We start from the raw sequence: 24,237 nt of genomic DNA on the forward strand, positions 1-24,237 counted from the left end.
TTAATTTGCAACTTGTATTTTATGGAAATATAACCTTGAATAAAGGCTGGTATTATCGGCTTGAATTGAATAAAATTAAAATAAATATATATCAAATATTTTGTGGATATTTTACCCCTCTTAACATACTTAGATTTTGAAATTACTCGCGATCAGCATTGGTAGGGGCGGCCAAATAAATATCTGGCACGCAGGCGGCTAACAGTCCAACACCGATCCTGCTTCTACCTTCCTATGGACCTGTGCAGTCTTGCTGTAAGATTAATTTCAGGTTGCTGCCAAAATGGAACTTGGACTGTGAAGCTATTCAATTATTAAGTTTTCTATATATAAATTTCATGATTGAGTTTCACACCACTGTCAACGAAAACTAGAAGAGTTTGCCTGTCGCAGATTCCATTCCACACCATGATTTGTTGAGGGTGTTTTTTGTGGCTACTTTGAAGGCATCTGGAAGAAATACTCTAAATTCTGTCATTTTGATGATTGTGCGATTGTTCAATTGTGAACTAATTCTTCGTTGTTAAAAACGAATCATACTGCTAGTCTCTTCTTCGAGGTACTGTACAAATGTTTGGGATCTCATAGACTTGTTCTTTTCGGGAAGAAGTTTCGACTCTGTATGATCAAGGAACAAGCTCTTATCTAGCTATGATTCACAATGTTTCATGCAAATTTTCGTATCGTCACTGTTGGATTTTGCTTCACGCGATTTCTGATGATATTGCGCATTCTAGGCGTGTTGACAGTTCTTGGTATTTCATTCCTAGAATAGTTTTCGATTGTGCCTACTTCTTATACTAAGCGATGGTCCCGTAAACGGTTGCTCGTGAAATAGAAATTGAATAGTCCTAGACGGTGAATTTCTTGCATTGTGCAAATTAATTATTAAAGTACGATACATTGACATACTTCAGTTATACAACAAAAGCATTCGAAAACGAGTTATAATCAATAACTTAGTGTTCGAAAGAACGTTCCAGAATACGGAACTAAAATTTAAAATTGAGGAATTAATAAGAATTGTAGCCAACCACCATTGTTCCAGTGGTTTTGTTCATTGGATATTGGTGGGCTAAGTTAATAAGATTATAAATTTTTTTCTCATAACATACCATTGTGATCTGAAGACCACTTGTTCTGTTGCTTAACCGGCTCGTAACCAGCCCCTTGGGTGGTTCACGGAGTAAAGGAGGGATGGGCCCTCTTAGCGTAAGTTTTCTGTTTGTTGTTGTAAAAGTTAATGGGAGGAGAGGAGATATATGATCTGTAGATCACGCGTTCTCTTGCGTAACCAGCTCCTTGGGTGGGCAACAGGGTAAAGAAGGGATGGGCATTCTCGATGACAACCGAAAAAAAACCCGGATCAAAGAGGAAGAGTGGGAGATCGCGCATGCTCAACGGAAGAAACGGGACTTTTCGGAAGAAAGGAGAGAGAAGACGTGTAGACGATAGAGTCACGAGATTGTTTTCTTGTGTGTGTTGTTTCCTTTGTTTTAGTGTGTGTTATAGCGAAGAGACAGAGTAGTGATAGGAAGGACTAGAATAAACTTTAAGTTCCTTGCATCGAAGTCATAGAGTGTGCGATTTATTTCTTTGAAGTTTCTTTTTGTTTTGTTCCTGCACGGGGAATACTCTAAAGAAGATATTTATTTAAAAAACAATTATTTTATTTTAGAATACGTAACATTAACACAGCAAAATTTATAATGAAAAATGCTATTGAATCTGCCTGGTAATTTTATCAAATGCTTAATTTTATTCGTGCCATCACCGGAAAGAAGTCCTGTAACGTTTTGCATAGTGAAGCGGATGAGCAGCTTCTAACAAAGTCGACTCGGCAGTAAGGCTCTTATTTTCCTGAGATGTGAGAAAGGACATAGAAAGACTCGTTATTGTATAGTCTTGTTTATTAATTTTATCAAAATATCTATTTTTTTTGTAAGATTGTAGTCAAAAAAGCCATTCAAGTTGTAATGGTTTTGAAACATTACCTTGTTTATTCAAATTTTTAATTGTCATACATCATAATAATTATAAAATAACGAATGAATTTTGGCATAAGTAGGTCAATAATTTTTTTTTTACTTATATACAAAATCCTTCAATCTGAAAAGTGCATTTTAAAAAAGGGTTTATTAGAGTTTATAAAAAACTTGTAATATTTTTCAAAGTATAAGTCCTGAGTTTTTAATAGTTCAATTTCAGTTATTATTATTGAAGTTATTTGTTACAAATCGAAATTGGCCTGAAACGCTTTTAAACCAAACACACACTAACAATTTAATAATTTTAATTTGATATATCGCTTTAATTTATCGTCAAAAGAAAGATCTATTCTTAGATCGAGTAATTACTGAAGATGAACAATGATTATTATAACGTTCGTGGCTAAATCCAAGAGCTCTCAACATCTCACAAAAAATGGACTGCACCCAGAAAAGTAATTTGCATATGGTGAGAGATGAATGGAATAGTGTATTATGAACTACTAGACCGTTTAAGCAAAGCATTAAAGGACAAGTACTAGTACACTGCAAGGGCATTATACTGCATCATGACAATGCAAGACCACATGTTGCTAGAGTAACCCTAGAAAAAATACGAGAATGGCATGGTAAGTTTTGTCTCATCCTCCATATTCTCCTGATTTAGCATTCTCAGATTATTATTTTACATCTTTACAGAATTATTTAGATAGAAAAACGTTTGGTGGAATTGATAAAGTCAAAAATGCTATTGTGGAATATATTGCCTCAAAATCTAACTTTTTCAGAAGAGAAATTGAGAAATTGGTAGAAAGAGGGCAACTAGTGATACAACAAAATAGACCACATATAACTGATTCATTGTTTGGATTTGTAAGTTAAATAAAATGTTTAAGATGAACATAAACGCAAAAACTTATTACTCGACACAATATCAATAATAGAATTTTAAAAACCGATGACTTTTTCAAATTACATTTCTATTTTTTTATGCTTAAAGTGATTACATCATTTTAATATTAAAAATTTCAGAAACTAAAAAATTAACTGAAATAAGAAACCTTACAAATTTACATGATTCATTTGATTATTATTATGAAAATCATTCAATGAATTCATCACTAGTTAAAAGTATTAGCAATAATGCTTATATCAATAACCTAATTTTGATAGTTAATGTTTTTATGAAAAATTGATTTTGAATAATCAGCAGTCATCATCTAAAATAAAAATAAAATGGCTTTACTGATAAGTTTTAAATTAATCAATTTATTATAAACCTTAGTTAATTCATAAAAACAATGAAAACTCCTTTAAGTGGATTTAGTTTTAAAAAATTATTTCAGAAAGTTTAAGTTTAAAAATTGATAAGGCTAAACAAATTTAATCATAAAACTGTGATTTGTCCTTTAATACTGAGATGTGTGAGGATTACCAATTTATTTTTACTTTTCCATCTCTATTATATAATCAAAACAGAAGGATAGTATGGCAAATGATCCCCAAGATTTTTAATTTTTGGACTTGGGACCCTGAAACATTGAGAAATGCAAGAGAATTCCAGGGTTTTTTCTGTATGTATGTATGTATGGATGTTAGTGTACACATGTGGCATGATTTTGTTCACACATCTTGAAACTTAATAACACCCATGCCTTTTGAAAATTTCTGAAATTTTGCAAGGTTTGTGTATTAGAGGTATTGATGCTATTAGATTTTTGTAATTAAAGGCCAAGGGAATGGGAAGATAAAGGAGAGTCGTGTGTCATATTTTGAGTAGGATTGGATTTAATGAAGATTTTACTAGTTATTATCATTTACAACTTCTCTTTTTTTTTTTTTTATAAAACTCATCTCTACCCTCAAAATTAAGCTTTTTGCCATTTTATAATAATTATATAAAATGTATTTTAAATAAAATATCATAACAAATGGCATCATATACATTTTTAATGTTGCTGGGATAGTTAAGCAATTTATTGCTGAATTTCTCTCTCTATTACTGCAATAGAATTGAAAAATAACTTCATATTTTTATAGAATTGCAAATTTTAATTATTTGACATTTACCTGAAAACTAAAATTCAAATTATCTGTTAATAGTGTTTTTTAATTTAGTTCTGTTCTTAATAAGGATATAAAAGTAATTAGTTTTCTTAAAATTATTTAATTATTATTATTTAACTGATTACAATCATTATACTCAATAAAAATTCAATAATGATATCTAAATTTATTGTATTTACAATCCTAAATATTATTTGTAAATTATTGAACTAGACATTTTCTGAGTTTTGGCTAATACACAAATATTAAATGAGACATTATTTCAACTCAGAAAAATAAAAAAAAAATTTTTAATTTTAATGATTAAAATATTAATTTTTTTAATAAGAAAATTTTAAAACTAAAATTTATACATTTAAAAGAAAATGATATATAATTAGTTAATGTAATGATATTCTAGAAATTTTTAAATTATTATTTGTATGAAATGACAATAACAGAGTTGAAAATTTGTGAAAATTTTATTTTATCATTAAAAAATTTATCATAAACTAAAGTAAAAATAATTCTAATGACAATATTATGTATATATTCTGTTTATTGATCATTTTATTGTAAGAGGTATTAAAACAGAGTACAACACAAAAAAATACCTTGATTTAGTACAGAAATACTAAATTTTTTTATCAAGTAGACAAACTATATAAATGACTAGGAGAAAAATGTGATTATTATGAATGAAAATTGCAACTTATATACAATAATTTGTGCAAAAGATGTATATCAGAAGTTAGTAATAAAATTAAATAAAATTTGCAAATTATATAATGATTAATTTGCATATTTTACAGTCCATGAAATTATAAGTGTTTTAAATCAAAGCTTATAAACTTTGTATAGTATTGGCTACAAATATTGGTTAAATTTTTTAAATATTACCAAAAATGTTTTCAGCACTTTATGATGAAAAAATGTAAAATCTTTATTAAATTAAGATTAGAATGAAAGCAAACATATTCACAAAATAAAGTTCAAAAAAATAAAAAAAATAACAATAATAAATGCAAGTATATTTCTTGGTATTTAAATGCACATGCATAGTTAACTGTTATCACTGTGCATTTTCAATTAGTTAAACAGAACTACATATTTTTTAGAGCTGAAATGTATGTATTTGAACAAATAAAAAAGTTTATTTTTGATTCAAGATGAAATTTGTCCTAAATACCATTTTTTTCTAGTTGATGGTAAAATCTTACAAACAATTGATCCTTTTATCCCCTTCTAAATATCATTTTAAGCTGGCAATTTTAATGTTTTTCCTTTAATAACTGAAAAGAGAATTAAAAAATTTGTTTAATTTTCCCGACAATTAAAATCTAAAAAAATTACAAACATTTATTACAAAAAATAACTTTTATATATGAATTATAATAATTGTATTACTCAATAATATAATATAGTGCACTCTTACTAATCCAAACCAATTTTGTTAACTTTTCTGTTATATGTTCTAGTAAGTGTGTTTTGTTTTATAGTAGTTCCTCCCTTCATTGCAGTAATATTTTCCAGTTCACATCAGCATCATTTTTCATGGTTGGTCAGTCTCAGATATGTTAGACTCTGCCTTCACCACTTAACTGTCCTTATTTGTGTGGTCTACTTGGTGTATTCATAGGAAAGCTTTTATAAATTATAAAAAAAACTAATAGTGCATTCACTTACAGGTTTCTTTGGAAAAGATCTCAATGTGGGTTCTACAAGTACAGGTAGCCCTCGGTTTACGCTGGTCCAATTTACGCCGATTCACAATAACGCCGCTGCACAATTCGCGATTTTGCTGTGTAATTCCCCGATTTTCCCTATGCCAGACTGATTTTCTTTTCAGTGTTGACGTATTTACCGAGCCACGACATTGTACATTCGTTAAAACAAAGATTTTTATTGAATATATTTATTTTTTCTGTTTAATATTATTGGGTATGTATACATTTGCATTAAATTAATATTAAAATACTAAACGTTTAGGTACCCACGAGTCAAGTTATCAAACTTAATAGTCCAATAAATGGCGTCCGAATCCATAGCGCCATTGAATTTATCCCGTATCAGTTCGTTCAGGAAAACACCTTACGACGCAGTAGCACTTCCGGCGATCACAAACTATCGTTAGTGAGACAAATCTACTTCTCGTTGGCCAGACGATATCTATCTCTCCTTAATTTTCCCGCTCAAACTGACCTTACATATGCGCTACGGCGACCGGTGGTCGACCAATCAGTGTCTCCGCTCGTCCGTAGCTCTACGTCGGGTTAACGTATCCTTTCAACTATGGAAAGTTTGACGGATGAACTTTGTGAGTTAGACAATGATTGGGAGCGAAGTGCAAATGTAAAAAGGAGCATCATCGCATCCATTCGACCATATTCCGAAATTCTCAATGAAAGAAAACAAAAATGTAAACAATTAAAGATGGATACTTTTTCCGAAAAATGTAAGAGATCCGAAACTAAAATTTTTAATAAAAACATTTAACTTTATTTTATGATAAAATACATTTTAAAAATTAAATTTATTTGTACTTTGTATTATATTGTATTAATAAACAAAATTATTTGCGTATTTTTCACTTATGTGGAACCTAACCCTATACCTCAGTGTAAATATGGATTTGTTTTACACCGATTCAATTTGCGTCGGCTTTTGTGGGAACGAAACTGCGGCGTAAACCGAGGGCTACCTGTACAATGGGAACTGCTCTAAAAGATCATCTTTGACATACAAAAGTGGCCTCTAAAAGTGACCTTTGAATTAACATAAAAACAATCTGGACATCAAAAAACTTCAGCATTGAAATGTTACATTTAAAATAAGTTTTGTAATACTTTAGGTTTTTACTATTTAGTCATTTACAATAGTACATACAAAAAATATTTGGTATGTAGCCTCCATAAGTCAAGAATTATTTTTAATAAGTGTACATGAGTGCTCAATAAGTGCTACACTCTAAAATAACTAATACAGGGCTCCCATTCACTGCTAGTCAATCATTTTTGAGAATAAAGCTGTTCATTTCAGTAACAAAATTGACTGCATTCATCAAATCATAAAAAGACCTCTTATGGTTCTTCATCAGGATTGAAGTGACTTTTCTGGCAACAATTCAAATGCCTACTTACTGACAGGTAGGCAGTGTGTCAATGACCAGTTCCTCCCATTTTTCCATAAACTGAACATTGACCTCTCATCACTAAGTGTAAATTATGTTATTTTACAACACTGAGACAGTTAAGTGGTAACTGTTGGTTATTGATTGGATTTGAGATTTTGTGGCACGATGGCCTAGATAGACCAAATAGTACCAGATAAGTGGTAACTGTTTGAGTAAAAAAAAAAAAAGGTTTAGTGCTAGCTGCATCTACCAATGTAACTAAAAATAATTTAACAATAAACAATAAACTTAGTATTATATCATAAAGTCTAATATATTAGTAGCTTCTATTCAAGAAGTGGAGATGCCCCAAAATAACATCATTTTGCTGCCTGAAATAAGTGATAGATACTATATGCAAGAACTTAAATCTGGTTTAACACATCTGAGAAGGCCTTCAGAGTATAAATCAGAGTATAGCAGAAAATTTCTGATCTTATGTTTTCTGCTTTAGCAAATACAGCAGAGCATTTATTATCTGAAAAATCAATTAAGTGAAATTGACTTCAGAAAGTAACAATTTCAGAAATTATGAAGTTTTTACATATGAATTGTAAACAATTTTCTACAAGCCCATTATTGAGCTATCTCATTATTAATTTTATTATTATGTATTTTTTATTTTGAATTCAAAGTTTTATCAGTGCATTGTAGATTGTAATGAAAGTGGTTGTTTTTAATAAATTAGATAATTTTTTCATTATTTCAAATCATTCATAAATTTTTATGCCTTAATTATTTTACCCTTGTACTAGAATAAAAATAAATATCTTAAAGTAAAAATTGTTTTATTCTTTCTCTACCAAGTTGATCAGTTATTTGAAAGTGTCCAACCCTGATTATTTAAAATAATTGACATTCTACTGTGTTCAAAATGCTCCATATACTGTTAACTTATAACTTCAAAAAATAATTAAAATTTTGCTATTTGAACATTATTCTCAAAATTTACTCAAATTTAACTGCATTTGAAAAATAATTATTATTTTACAAATCCATGAAAATTTCATGTTTTCCATAATTGCTATTAAATGAATTCTGTTCAACTTCAGAAACATAAAATTCCAACTGACAAAATGTTTTGCTGAAGTGAAATTGAACATTATGACAGAAGATGAATCATTTCATTATATAACTTATCCAGTATAGCATAACTGCTGTATACAATTATTTTATATTTAAATAAAGATTAAATATGGATTAACTGCATACATAATCTATTTTTATAAATTTTAAATGTTTTATAGTCACATATATAATAATAATAATAATAATAATAATAATAATAATAATAATTTGAAGTAAATTTTAAATTTTACCTTTAGTTATATATAAATAAAAGAAATCACAATAAAGTATTGTTTGCACAATTCCAGCTATAATAGCAATGAGATCATAAAATCCTTCAGCATAGTATCGGTAAATCCAGTTGAAGATATATAAAGCTCGATAACAACCAAGAGAGAACAAGTAATGAGAAGTTATGGTTTCCGCTTCTCCAGTTTTCGAAACAAGGAAAAGTTGAGGGAGAATGGCTACTGATTCCAAATAAATAGAAAAGGTCCATAAGACCTAAAAAAAAAAAAAAAAAATAATAAGTTGATCATAAGTAATAATTTTTATGATCACAAAACACATTAAATTTTTTTATTTATGAAGAAATTATCAATTATAAAAATGTAAAACGGCATGTAAATAATACATAACATTTGACAAATTCTAAGGAATAACAAATAATAATAATTTATTAAAAGTTTAACAAGAATAATTACTATATTTATTTAATAGATATAATTCCAATATATAAATAAGAAAAAATTAATAATGTATATAAAATTATTTAATTATAGTAGTCAACTACACAAATTTATTTTTCTCATTGAAACATTTAACACACCACATCTGCCACCTACTTTTGGAAAACAATCTTTATGTTAATAGGTCTACTCAAATATTTATAAACGTAGTAGCATTATTTTTAAAATTTTAAATCCATATATATATTTGAGCTCAACCTAGTTTTACATTGTTGGATTTGCATGCATTTATAAATTACAGTTAAAATACATTCATAGGAACATTAGTCTACAAATACGTTTTAACTATAATATTGTGGCCTGGGACAATCCTGAAACTATGAATCCTGATAAAGACATAAAATAAATTGCAAAATTTTAAAGCTTATTTCATACTTCTTGTATATTTGATAAATTAATTTACATCCATTAATTTTACATTGAAATGGAGAGGTATTCATTATCATTTTTCAAACTGACAATATTTCTAACAACAAAATAAAGCAATAACATTATTTAAATAAAAATGAAATTTTTTCTGTTATTTAATATTTTTTATTGATTATATATATATATAAACTGGTATTGAAATAACTAACATATAATCAATTTATTTCAATTAATTATTAAGGTTCAGCATCAACTCTTACAATTCTTTAATATACAGGTAACCCCCGTATAACACGGTAGTTACGTTCCAAAAAATTGTCGTGTTATGCGAAACAAAGAACCAGTACAAAAAGGAGGGTTAGGTTCCAAAAATTAAAAAACATGCTATTATATTTTCATAATTAAGATAAGAAAATTTTAATAAAGATATTTAAGTGATACATATTAATATAAATTAAATAATGTTTTCTTCATTATCACTAAAAGCACTATTAACCAAGGATAACTTGCCAAAAAGAAAATGGCAAGTTATCCTTATCCTCTGAGCATTTTTCTGCATTATCTTCAGATCCATGCTTTACCTTTTGCAAAAAGTATGTAATTTTAGATTGCTTGCTTCTAGTTAAAAGATCTTTATAAATTTCTTCATATGGTGCTAAGCACTTATGAAGAATAAAGCAAGTATGAAATAAGGAAAAAACATCTGGCAATATCAGAAGCAGAAGCGTCGAGATCTGGCAACACTGAAACAAGTTTCGAGAAGGACCATGTGTTACACACAACAATTAACACCTCAATACTAATTCCAGCACTCAAAAATTTTTACTGAGCTAATGTTTTCGGCCGTCTTTTTGAGGCTCTCCTCAGGATGAAACACAATGAAACAGTTCTATCTTTTGAAGGATTCTCAATCCTTCAAAAGATAGAACTGTTTCGTTGTGTTTTGAAGGATTGAGAATTGCGACTAAAATTGAATTGCTCAATGTCATTCAAAGAGCACAGAACTATCATCAGTCATTGTCACTACAAACAAATCAATACCAATACGCATATTCTACACCAACTTATTCTGGATATACCACAGCTAGACCCCCAACACCATCAGCGTCTTCACAGCAGTGGTCTACAATGCCTCCGCCACCCCCGTCATCATGGTCACCATCACCTTCCAGCCAACATTCAGAAAACCTAGATTTATTCGAATAAATAAATGTACTTGCCTTAACATTATAACAAGTTTTTCTTCTGGAGAAATTGAGTTTCTTAAAATTGTTGATTCACCAGTAATATCTACTTTTATAATATGGAGTAAGTCGTCAAATGATTTTATAGACATTCTAAAATAATTAAAAAACTTGGGTTCATATTGTCGTAGTTTTGGATACAACATCACAAACATTCCATGGGTCAGTCTATCTTGTAATATTGGGTGCACCCAAAATTCTCTTTGCCTCTGCCGTCATCTTTTATAGCGACGATAGAGGAGCCACACACAAGCAATCACTTCCACGTCCATTTCCAAACCAAGCCAGTGAGCACACTCCGCTAAACGCTCGTCAAACGCTGAGCTAACGTGCGTTTATTAATAAAACACACGTTTAAAAACGCCTAGTGTGTACACAGCCTTAGCCAATACTCAGTTTAGAAGGTATCATCCAATGTTCTGTTTCTCTTACCATTTCTTTCAAAAAATTTCTAGTTTCCAAACAAATTGCAATGGCAAATGAATACATGCAGAACACGATTTTTAAAACTCTCTTGGTAAGTTTAGACAAAGGAAAACTATTAGATGAGTTTGTAATTGTAATTTAAAATTGATAGATAATTCATATGCACTTTCAAATTGATTTAAACACATAACTTGCAGTTACTCACAGAAAACTGGTAATTAATAATAAATATCAATTTTAAAAATTTCATTTTTTTAAAAATTGTTTTAGCATATTCTTTTAACGTAACAGTCAATAGCATCAGAACTTCTAGCAATATTTGTGTGATATTATGCATGATAATAAATTAGTTATTGTTATTGGTACTGGCAAGTCCCAAAGTGATTGAAATAAATAGATTATACCCTACTTATTAGAGAACGTTATAAAATTTAAATTACTCTTAAAGTATATTCAATACAATATTGCTACATCATTTTTTAGATCTTCAAACTTATTTTTTCTGTTATTTGCCTCTTTTCTTTAACTCTGATTATTAATAGTGTTTTCTCTATAAATTTTCTACAAGTAAATATGATAGTCCTAAGAAAATTTCACATATTTAATGCTTGAACTTCTAAAACTTACAAAATAACTGTTTATATATTATTACTATTTTGCTGTACATACATTAATAAAATACTATCAACACTTACCTCCAAAATAGCAAATTCATGATTTACAAGTAAAGACAAAACAATTACTGGAATGACCAAGAATTCTATACGGAACGTATCATGATTGTGATCATATGTGGCTTTAAATTTTCCATACATCAAATAGAGAGTAGCATATGAAGTAACTAGGAAAACAATTTTCATTGTTGAATTATATAGAGAAACGAAGTTGGTAAATAAATCTAAATATCTTGATGTGTAAACCATAGCAAACAGCAATTGACTCTTTCCTGAAATACCTGAAATAATTACAATATATTAGAGTTTAGATTTTAATTTCATAAATTTTAACAATGTTAAAAAATATAAATAACCATTAAAATACATATGATAGTTATTCTATTCACTTTCACATATACCAGAATTCTGGGAGAGCTAGTAAATCATCATTTTAATTAAATTCTAATATAAAATATTATCCACCATATTTTAAAGAAAAAATGCAATAAAACAAATACTATAATAGATATAATTCCAATATATAAATAAGAAAAAATTAATAATGTATATAAAATTATTTAATTATAGTAGTCAACTACACAAATTTATTTTTCTCATTGAAACATTTAACACACCACATCTGCCACCTACTTTTGGAAAACAATCTTTATGTTAATAGGTCTACTCAAATATTTATAAACGTAGTAGCATTATTTTTAAAATTTTAAATCCATATATATATTTGAGCTCAACCTAGTTTTACATTGTTGGATTTGCATGCATTTATAAATTACAGTTAAAATACATTCATAGGAACATTAGTCTACAAATACGTTTTAACTATAATATTGTGGCCTGGGACAATCCTGAAACTATGAATCCTGATAAAGACATAAAATAAATTGCAAAATTTTAAAGCTTATTTCATACTTCTTGTATATTTGATAAATTAATTTACATCCATTAATTTTACATTGAAATGGAGAGGTATTCATTATCATTTTTCAAACTGACAATATTTCTAACAACAAAATAAAGCAATAACATTATTTAAATAAAAATGAAATTTTTTCTGTTATTTAATATTTTTTATTGATTATATATATATATATATAAACTGGTATTGAAATAACTAACATATAATCAATTTATTTCAATTAATTATTAAGGTTCAGCATCAACTCTTACAATTCTTTAATATACAGGTAACCCCCGTATAACACGGTAGTTACGTTCCAAAAAATTGTCGTGTTATGCGAAACAAAGAACCAGTACAAAAAGGAGGGTTAGGTTCCAAAAATTAAAAAACATGCTATTATATTTTCATAATTAAGATAAGAAAATTTTAATAAAGATATTTAAGTGATACATATTAATATAAATTAAATAATGTTTTCTTCATTATCACTAAAAGTACTNCGACGATAGAGGAGCCACACACAAGCAATCACTTCCACGTCCATTTCCAAACCAAGCCAGTGAGCACACTCCGCTAAACGCTCGTCAAACGCTGAGCTAACGTGCGTTTATTAATAAAACACACGTTTAAAAACGCCTAGTGTGTACACAGCCTTAGCCAATACTCAGTTTAGAAGGTATCATCCAATGTTCTGTTTCTCTTACCATTTCTTTCAAAAAATTTCTAGTTTCCAAACAAATTGCAATGGCAAATGAATACATGCAGAACACGATTTTTAAAACTCTCTTGGTAAGTTTAGACAAAGGAAAACTATTAGATGAGTTTGTAATTGTAATTTAAAATTGATAGATAATTCATATGCACTTTCAAATTGATTTAAACACATAACTTGCAGTTACTCACAGAAAACTGGTAATTAATAATAAATATCAATTTTAAAAATTTCATTTTTTTAAAAATTGTTTTAGCATATTCTTTTAACGTAACAGTCAATAGCATCAGAACTTCTAGCAATATTTGTGTGATATTATGCATGATAATAAATTAGTTATTGTTATTGGTACTGGCAAGTCCCAAAGTGATTGAAATAAATAGATTATACCCTACTTATTAGAGAACGTTATAAAATTTAAATTACTCTTAAAGTATATTCAATACAATATTGCTACATCATTTTTTAGATCTTCAAACTTATTTTTTCTGTTATTTGCCTCTTTTCTTTAACTCTGATTATTAATAGTGTTTTCTCTATAAATTTTCTACAAGTAAATATGATAGTCCTAAGAAAATTTCACATATTTAATGCTTGAACTTCTAAAACTTACAAAATAACTGTTTATATATTATTACTATTTTGCTGTACATACATTAATAAAATACTATCAACACTTACCTCCAAAATAGCAAATTCATGATTTACAAGTAAAGACAAAACAATTACTGGAATGACCAAGAATTCTATACGGAACGTATCATGATTGTGATCATATGTGGCTTTAAATTTTCCATACATCAAATAGAGAGTAGCATATGAAGTAACTAGGAAAACAATTTTCATTGTTGAATTATATAGAGAAACGAAGTTGGTAAATAAATCTAAATATCTTGATGTGTAAACCATAGCAAACAGCAATTGACTCTTTCCTGAAATACCTGAAATAATTACAATATATTAGAGTTTAGATTTTAATTTCATAAATTTTAACAATGTTAAAAAATATAAATAACCATTAAAATACATATGATAGTTATTCTATTCACTTTCACATATACCAGAATTCTGGGAGAGCTAGTAAATCATCATTTTAATTAAATTCTAATATAAAATATTATCCACCATATTTTAAAGAAAAAATGCAATAAAACAAATACTATATTAAAGGAATTTTTAAAAATCATCATATATTCATTTTTTATCTTAATAAAACAATTAGAGTCTTAACTATTAGATCTTTTATTAATCTTTTAACCATCAATTACAAAACTGTTAAACATTTAGAGACCATAGTACAAGGATTTATCATAAAAATACTGTTTTGAATTATTTGCATAAATAATCTTGTGAAGATAGTCTTATTATAATCTATGCATGCAGCAATTTTATGTTGCTCAGTCACAATTTTCTAATGGATCTGAGTGCTATATTTATGCCATTATTCTTTTATTTATTCATTATTTTATTTATCCATTATTATACCATTATTCTTTTATTTATAAGCACCTTTCATTAATCTATTATATAAGATTCATTCTTATACACTTAACATATGTGCAGTTAGTAATAATTATTTTTGAATAACATAGTATGTCCAAAAACTCACTGTGCAGTGAGAAACTTGTACTGACATTAAAGTTATATGTATGGCATTGCATACAAGACGTATAAGTTGTGTCTCACATTTCCACTTTGCAACAGATGGCATTACTGCTTGTTCACAAATATTCTGGTTGTTGGATTACAGTTTTGGAAGACTTCTTTGCTGACTGCATAATCTCCTGTGGAACCTGTCCAGCTAGGTCTCTGGACCTTACCCTCCAAATTTTGGGGCTTCTGGGGGTACATTTCCAGCATTTTGCACATGAGAAACTACAATATCATACATAAAACTTTACTTACCTTTTCCATTACACAGCAACAGTTCAAAAACCCATGGTTTGGCAAACTGTGGAGGTTTTGTATGTCCTCTCAATATATAAAAAATGTCCCCTTTTAACTTTTTTGTTATCTATGTGAATGAGGATTTTGTTGTATAAATTAATTTCTAAAGTGAATATTTGTGCTTTTATACTTTTTTTAAGTGTTATCTTTAAAATATAGTTTGCTGCATAATTCCAATTGAATCCTAATTTAATCACAGACATTTAGAGAAACGATTGTATATGATTCATTACATGAATAAAAAATATATGTGTATATTAAACGAGTTACTTAACAGACAGCAATTTAAAGTTTCCATGTCATTCTTATAGTAAAATTTTCTTGAAATCTTTATGTCACAATATGCTGAGATTTATCTGATATACATTTTTCACAACTGAACATATGTTATGAAATTTAAGAATAACTGTTTATTTTACTTTCAAGTCATTCTAATAGTTGTCACATTTCTTAACTAAAATACAAACTTAAAGAAAAATTTTAATAACTTTTATTTATTCATGTTAAAATAAACATTTATTTTCAACAACAACAAAATAACTTAGTCAATATTTAAGAATTCTTGTCTTGCTAAATTAAATTTATCTATCCATTTTATACACAATTCTTAATTTTTAATAGTAACAAATTGAAAAATACATAGTATAACAATATAAATAAAATTTTGCAAACTAAGTATTTAATTGATATCAGTTATATATTTAATTTGAAAAAAATTATGATTCTCAACATAATTGTCTATATTTAAAATTTAAATAAAAGTAATCTGTAAAACTGTTTATAAAACAATAGACTAAAAATATTAATAGTGTCAATCTTTTTAGGCTTTCCAACTATTTCAGGAAGGACCTGAACACAACTGAATACATCCTCTTTCTTCCCTTCATAAACTGGAACACATTCCATGCATCACGAATCAAACTTATATTTTTTGCTTTTATTCACTCTGAAAACTGTGCCTTAACATTTCCAAGAGTTGAAATCTTATTATTTTCTTAATTTTAAAAACAAGCCATAAAAATTGTCAAGAAAAGTAGAACATGCTAAACACTAACACAATGCAGTAAACTCTCTTAACTAAAACTCAAGGGACAAAAAAGGTAAGACTTCAAATTATCTGAACTTTTTCAGAATCAAAGTCTTTTGTAATTCTCAAATAGAATTATAACATTATCTTATATAATTTTACCTGTTCATTTACAAATGTGTTAATATTACGAGTTATTGCTTGTCAATTTAAGCTATTTTGAAAAAACAGTCAGTTGACATGTACTGTACTTAATGAAAACATAACCAAATTTCATTCAAAGCAAGACCTGAAAATAACATATGAAAAAAGCTTAAGTGCTTCAATAATTACTGCAAATTTTGTCTTGAGTTTGCAAAAATCATGTGATATGACAAAAAAAAAGCTCTATTAACAGCTAAAGCTATAAGCACACATTCTATTATGAATACACACACATATTTAATGGATTTTAGAATTATTGAAACAACAGATTTTTGCAAAAGTGTCTGAAATAATGAAATAATTAAATGCCAAACAGATTTCTTCTATGTATATATATTAAAAAAAAAATCTCTCTTCGTTGGCAACGCATGCAATATCCAAATGACCTTGAGTGGATGTCCAATAAATCAACAATGTATAATTGGTAAACCAAAACTGCCACTTAGGCATGGAAAACTTTTTATAAACACATAATATGATGAAATATTTCAAATTAAACAATATTTTTGTGGATCACTTGACCAGATAATGATTTCGAATTTCATTATGTGCATATTTCGAATTATCCGAACTAAAATATATGCAAAATCCAGTTCTTTTGGCAGGGAACTAGACATGACTTTGTATTATCCAATATCAAAATAACAAGGTTTTACTCTATCTTTTTTAAGCTTCACAGTTGTTTTGTTGTCAGTGTTTGGAAAGTCCTAGTCACATTTATTGAAATGATTGAAAAGCCTAACAGGAACATTTCAGTTTGTCATTTTTAAATTTTAAGTAAAAATGTACACCTAAATGAAATTTTAGTTTTTATTTAAAGATTATCTGTCATATAATAGACATCTTTGGGGTGAATTGTCAACCTTGTTTCCAATCATGTATATATATGATTCATCACACATTTCTGTACCTTCTGGTGAATGATGGTGATGATTTCATAATTACTGCAGTTAAAAATTAGAAAAATGGGTAACAGAACTAGATTTTACTGGCTTAAATTAATAGACTGTATAGAATTAAAATGCAGAGTGATACTTAATAAACCTATATAGCAAACTTAATTCTTTATTTCAGAAAATCACTTATGGCAGCTGCTATTTTCATTGTGAATGTGTCTCTTTAATCCGATTTTCAGTTCGGTAGACTATCATATACAGCTTTCAGGTTATGAACTTCTTTTATTGGTTTGTCAAATGCATTTCGGACTCATTTGTATTTTAAGTCCCTCTTCAGTACAAACTCAGATTCTGTTTTCTAAAAACCCCGGTGTATAATTGGTATCTTGTGACATAAAATATTAAAGTGAAATTTATTGTAAAAGTGTGGATGTATTCTCTTAAGTGTGTTAATAGTAATATACCACGTGTTATTAACCTGAAAAAAACGTTCATTATTGCTGCAACATTTCAATGGAGAACATTTTTTAAAAGTTGTAATTATAAAGGTTTTTATGAACAATTGTAAAGAGTACAACATATTAATGTGAATATGTATTTGAAGTGTTTATTATGAACACAATCAATGTTAATTTCTAGTACAATTGTTTNTTATATGAATTCCATGTTGTACGAGTCACTTAAATTTTACAAATACGTGAGCCGTTCACAGCCCGGCACATCTATTTGTAAAATCTAAGTGACTCGTACAACATGGAATTATCAACAGTGTTATGGGGAGTCAACTGTAATTTTCCCATATTATCTGCCCTATCATTTAGCATTATCTCCATCTTGATGTGTGAATATAAAATAAAAAAGCTTTGGTTAAATTAAATAATGCAGAAAATTTACTGAAACATTTCAAGTATAGATACAGTCAAAAGGACAAATCCATTACCAAAAGCAGAAGATAAATCCAATTATTGCATAATGCGTTATTTATTTCACAATATTCCAGAAAGAAAACAGTACAGCTACAGATATTTTATAATTTTACACTATTATATTTATAATGGCATAAAAATTTTGTAATAAACAAATTTTTATAAGAATATAACAAAATTGATATTTTTTAAAATAATAATATTGTGATTCATCAGGCGAGCATTACTATAAATGCTATTTCTAATTAAACAATAGTTTAAAAGTTATTAAAGTAAAAATTTTCACTGTCATAAAAGCAATATATAGAATACTAGCAGACCCCGCTACACATTGTTGTGGCTGAAAATGTATCTATTATAGTGTATAACACTTCCCCGTGGAAGGAATTTTTCAAAAAATTCCTTCTTAGTATACATTTTTTTGACGTACCCTATTAAAACGCAGTCAAAAACGCAAAAAACCGCATCTAAAATAGTATAAATAGAAGCAGAGTTCTTCATGGTAAGACTTAATCTTGTCCATCTCCCCCAGTGGGGGGAATTTTGACATGTATATTATATAAAAACACGTGCACATTCGAATGCAAGGTTGTGTCAAAATTTCAAAGGAATCAGTAGGAACTGTGGCTGTCTGCCATTTTTGTATATATGTAGCTATAGTATTTAGATTTAGAATTTCTTTGTTCTTTCCTTTCCTTCTTCTTCCTTCCACTAATGACCATTTCCGGTCACCCGACAGGAGCGGGAATTTCGTGGGTCCTGATTGGGGGCTTGTCGACAAGAACAGGGAGGGGTCTTGCCCACGGGATATAATAGGAGAACAAAGGGGTGAGAAGAGAGACACTTTTTGCCTGGGCCACGAAGAGAATAGGTGGCGAACGTATCGTCAGGACAGTAAGTCGGACCACGAGGACAAAGAACAAGATGAACGTACCGAGTGTAGAGTAGTCCAAAATGAAAACCGAGAACTAAGGACTTGTCCGATGAGAACTAGTGATCTACAAAATCCAAGTGACAATTTCCATACAAAGAATGTTGCATATCCCAATGTCGATCGATAAAATCCCCAAAGTCATCGAAGACCCCGATCAGGACCTCCTGTGCTAAATACCGGTAGACTTTTTCCTTCCTTCCTTTTCCTCTTATTAGTGTAATGTTAGATTAAGTTAGTTATAAGTTATCTATAAGTTAGTGTTTAGAATCCGTCTCGCGATAACAATTCATTGTAAGAATCCGAACGAGAACAGAGACCTGTTATATATAATATCTGTGTATTTGTCTCTGACAGGCATCACTGTATTACCTGTTATTTCTGGTTGTAATAAACTATCGTTTAGTTGGAATTTGTTGGAATACCTGTCTCGTACATTTATAACCCTCACAGAACAAACAAACATTACATCTTTATTTATATAGATAGATAGAGATAGATAAAAGAAGATCTGCTTTAGCTCATCCTCACAGAAAAGCAAACTTAGGTTGTCATACTCGTGGAATAAGCAACCATCTGTTGGACATAAAAGCCTTAATCCTAGATGATATCTTGTAATTTATATGAATGTTTAACAGACTAATATACAGCCTATGTCCACCCTGAAGTTCCATTCTAAATATTGGTGAAAGAATTTTTGAAATCGGATGAGTAGTTTCAGAGATTACCTCCTACATCCAAACTTTGCCTCTTTATAATATTAGTATAGATAAATTATCATGGTACTTATAAAAAAAAAAGTGTGTGTATATATTCTGGAATGCAGTTTCCCTTTAATACATCATAAAAGAAACAAACATTTCATTTATCAAAAAAGTGTTAATAATTTTTTTAAATGTTTAAAAAGTAAAATTAATATTAAACATTCTCTCAATAGTACCTGTTTCTAATCCTGGCAACGATAAAATATCTTTATAAATGGCATTTTTAAGAAGAGTTAAAACACAATCAGCATAACCAGCTTCAGCAGCTATATATAAGCTTGTTCTTCCCCTCTCATCTACCTCATTATAATCTGCACCATACTGAATTAATTCTTTGACACATTCTACATGATTGTGAGCAGCTGCTAGATGTAATGGAGTTGTTCCACCTGGATATGGAGAAGCTGAATAATAATAAAAAGTATTTTTAATTTCAATAATAAATTGAACTTATTGAAAATGTTTAAAAATAGAAATTTTTGAGTCTTAAATATTTTCTTCTTTGTTGTTAAATAACACAAGATGATTACTTTCTGTGTATAATTCTATCCCTTGGTGTTTATTGTTCTTGATAATTATAAATCAAATAAGATTTTTTTTTTGTAAAATTTCTGGAGTCATTATAAATTTTATAGAAGTAGTCAGAAATGAAAAATTTAGAATAACTGAAGTGCTACATTTCTAAAAATTATAAAATTTACTTACAAATTTTAACAATTTATATAATAATGAAAAAAAAATTATGACTACATGCATAAGGCCACTGCAAACTAGGCAATATTGAAGCAAATTCATTCGATCATTGACCACTTGATGGCCATAGATTTTTCTCTCATCAACGGATTTGTATAATACAGACATGAACCTGTGTTATAGGGAGGGGTCTACTGTAATAATTAAAGTTTTATCAATATTTTTAGGAAACAAACAAATATGAACACTAACAATTTTACCATCAAATTGGGTTTGGTTTTAAAAAGATCTGAACAAGATTAAGTTTGAGTTCAAATCAAATATTAATGCATCTATTTTTATAAAGTGTTCAGCTAACATTTATTCTTAACTTGTTCCTAACAAAAACTTTACATCTATTTTAGAAAAGTTTTTAAAATCTTCACTATATAATTTAAATAAAAAAAAAAAATGTTCTGAACTGCATTGCATTTTGATTAGCCACATATTAAAAATANATTAAAAATAACATTCCATACGAGTTTCTTTAATCCAACAGTATTTATATAGGGTGTAAAAATATACCAGAACAAATTTCCTTGTTTGCTATTCTTGAAAGATTGTATTTACAAGAATCAATTTTCAAGTATTTTCAGATCAACACACTCGCTATATATTGATATGTTTAATATTGTATTGAACCTAAATTTGGTCTTATATGCAATACACTATCAGGTAATTAAAATAATTAAAAATTTATTAATTTTATATACTCTTAAGCAAAATTTATTGAATAATCAATTTTATCAACTACAATTTTATTTTCCTTCCATAAAATCTAAAATATTTTTACTGAGTAATTTATAATTAAAAACTATTAAATTCTTGGTATTTAAACATCAAAAAAGTGAACTTGTAATTCAAATCCATAATATCAGAAAATGTAAAAGATAAATTGCACTATAAACCTATTGTCCGGTGTCAATAATATGTACACTGCAAAAACGTCTTTGAACTGCTCCCGAGTCATGCTTCAGGTAAATTTCATTGTATGAATGTATAAAAATAAAATAATAAAAAGTTCAGAACATTTTTGCTGCTATATCTTTAAATAATACAGAAGTTGAATTAGCTTGTAATAATATGTCAAGCATGATTGATTCAAATACAGAATGGATCACTATTGATGATGATTTTTACTTTGATCCTTTTTTTTCATCTTTCTTACTATTATAAACATTTTATGATCATATATTATGTTTAAATCATAAGAAATAGATAATAATTACTTATATGATTATTATTTATTTCTTAATTGTTAACTGACACAACTGTTTCTTTAATAAAAGTATTGAATTGGGTGAAATTTATATATCCCTTCTTTTGATAACATATGTATTTGTATTTACCTCTTGATTAAATTGAAATTTTAAAAGATAAAAACACATATCTAAATAACTATGCATAAAGTGCTGTTAAGGTGGCCGAGTCGGTACGGCAATGTGCTCCAGACACGGGACAAGAATTCATTCCTGGCCATTTAGGGGTTTGTTCGTTTTTCCTAAGCTATAACAGTTGTCAAGTAGCTTCTCAAGGATTGGTTGCCCAGTTCATCTTGATCCATCCAGCATCTAGTGGAGCCAAATAATTCTCTGCTAATGCCAGACAGTCAAGGATTCAGAGACGGCCATACCCACCCTGCCCCCAAATATACTTGCACGGTCCAATGATTCAAAAGCTAATTAATTACATATAAGTTATAAAATTACTTAATAAATAAAATACAATTTAGAATTTAAAAAATTAATTTAGTAATAAAANTTGTATTTACCTCTTGATTAAATTGAAATTTTAAAATATTTTATATTATTAAATACTGAGACACAACACTTCTGGTAGGTAAAAAAACAGAGAGACCATATATTGGTTAATTAAGAATAAAATTAAACAAATACCCTATTTTAATATTAATCTTCAATACTATTTAATTATTAATTGAAATGCTTTGTTTAAAATTATGCAAGAGGTATAGTCACTCACAAATGGAGTAAAAGAAAGATCAGAATAGAATTATATTATTTTCATTTTTCTTGTTAATAATTGCCAAATCAAACTTACCTGCATTTCATTTTCATCAACAAGATAATATTATACAACATACATTGTACTAGTAAAGTACATCATATGTTTATACTTGTCAAATCAATAAAGAATTCATCAACATTTAAAAAAATTAAGTCTTGAAGAATTATTAAATACAAAATTCTCAAAATTTAATTGCTACATTGCATATACGAGGGCAGTTTTTTTTTCAACCTCCAATGGTCCATTAAACAAAGACAGGTGTAAATAACAAAATGAATTTATTACCAAAAGTTAGGTACAAACATGATTACTTTTTGACATAATCACCGTGAAGATTGAGGAATTTGTCCTATCTGTGGATGAGCTTTTCCATCCCCCTTGTAATAATGTTGCCACAACATTCTACAAAGAGGGGATCATCCACAGACATGACTAATGCCTCAATCTTCACTATGATTATGTCGAAAAGTAACCGTGTTTGTACCTAACTTTTGGTAATAAATTCATTATGTTATTTACACTCACTTATCTTTAATTGAAAAAATAAATAAATAAATAACTGCCTATGTATATCATATATTAAAATTAATATAACATTATTTCCATCACTAATTATAACTATTTAAAACACTTGTACATTTAATTTGATCAAAATTATAAGTGAAATTACATATATTTTCAAAAAATCCAATTTCTCACTAAACAAGCTCTTTTAGGTAATTTATACATGTCTACACACACATACAAGTTACCTAAAGGTAATTTCTACCCAATTATATTATTATTGAAAGGAAGTGTGAGAATACTCATTCAACGACTATTCTCACACTACTGCATTTACACGTGTATTTTGAAACTGACCTGCACATGATCTAGTTTTCCAAATCTTATTAAGGAGGATAATAATAGCTAAAAGATGAGATAAATCACCAGCTAAACGAAATATATTCATGTTGACTTATACACTTCTAGTGACAAGTGTGTGGCAAGATGGCGGCAACTCCGGCTTCCTAACTAAAAGAAAATTTTCAAATATTAAGAGTAAAATTAGGGTGAGGTTTTCTTATAAACTTAGTATTATCCTTTAAATTACGAATTATAGCATCATTAAACACTTAAACATGCTTTTAGTATGAAAAAGCCATAAAATACATTTTAACTTTCATCTAATATGCATCACGTGTATCTCCCTTTCCCAAGTCTGACTCTCAGTTAATTGATACTGTGATTGGGGCGCCAAAGAAAAAAAAAAAAAGTCTCAAAATAAAAATTATAGAATGAAAACTTCAATTTATTAATAATCATTTATTTATTTTACTTGTTAATATTTTGTTATTATATATTTGATTTATTTAAATATTAAAATTTTTTTTTAAATTATAAAATAGTAAGATGACGTGCATAATCGATACAGTAGGTGATCGGTTAACGAACAG

At 28.2% G+C, this 24,237-nt stretch overlaps 1 protein-coding gene across 4 annotated transcripts; it reads right to left on the bottom strand.

Moving 5' to 3' along the window:
• Positions 1–4,952: 4,952 nt before the first annotated feature.
• Positions 4,953–24,032, bottom strand: LOC111636582 (ER lumen protein-retaining receptor-like). 4 transcript variants are annotated; one of them, XM_023381858.1, is made up of 5 exons: positions 23,954–24,032; positions 23,663–23,815; positions 14,031–14,290; positions 8,526–8,778; positions 4,953–5,326 (listed from the first exon to the last, which is right to left on the bottom strand). In XM_023381858.1, exons 2-5 carry the CDS (start codon positions 23,751–23,753, stop codon positions 5,292–5,294), a joined length of 639 nt encoding a protein of 212 aa, XP_023237626.1. In that variant the 5' UTR covers positions 23,754–23,815; positions 23,954–24,032; the 3' UTR covers positions 4,953–5,291. The 4 variants fall into 4 exon arrangements, with proteins under 4 accessions (XP_023237626.1, XP_023237628.1, XP_023237627.1 ...); XM_023381860.1 differs by having other exon boundaries at positions 23,663–23,811; positions 23,954–24,007; XM_023381859.1 differs by having other exon boundaries at positions 23,927–23,992.
• Between the last annotated feature and the right edge of the window lie 205 nt (positions 24,033–24,237).

The sequence above is a fragment of the Centruroides sculpturatus genome, unplaced genomic scaffold (genome assembly GCF_000671375.1).
Source record: "Centruroides sculpturatus isolate CEXI.00-Female unplaced genomic scaffold, Cexi_2.0 scaffold987, whole genome shotgun sequence".
NCBI lineage: Eukaryota > Metazoa > Arthropoda > Arachnida > Scorpiones > Buthidae > Centruroides > Centruroides sculpturatus.

What these genes read in the sequence shown, in the direction of transcription:
- LOC111636582 (XM_023381858.1), bottom strand. Translation starts at nt 23,753, where the DNA reads ATGAATATATTTCGTTTAGCTGGTGATTTATCTCATCTTTTAGCTATT. An exon ending in ATGAATTTGCTATTTTGGAG is followed by an intron (nt 8,779 to 14,030) that starts GTAAGTGTTGAT and finishes TTTTTTTTTTAG; the next exon opens with GTCTTATGGACCTTTTCTAT. An exon ending in TTATTTATATATAACTAAAG is followed by an intron (nt 5,327 to 8,525) that starts GTAAAATTTAAA and finishes TTCTCTTTTCAG; the next exon opens with TTATTAAAGGAAAAACATTA.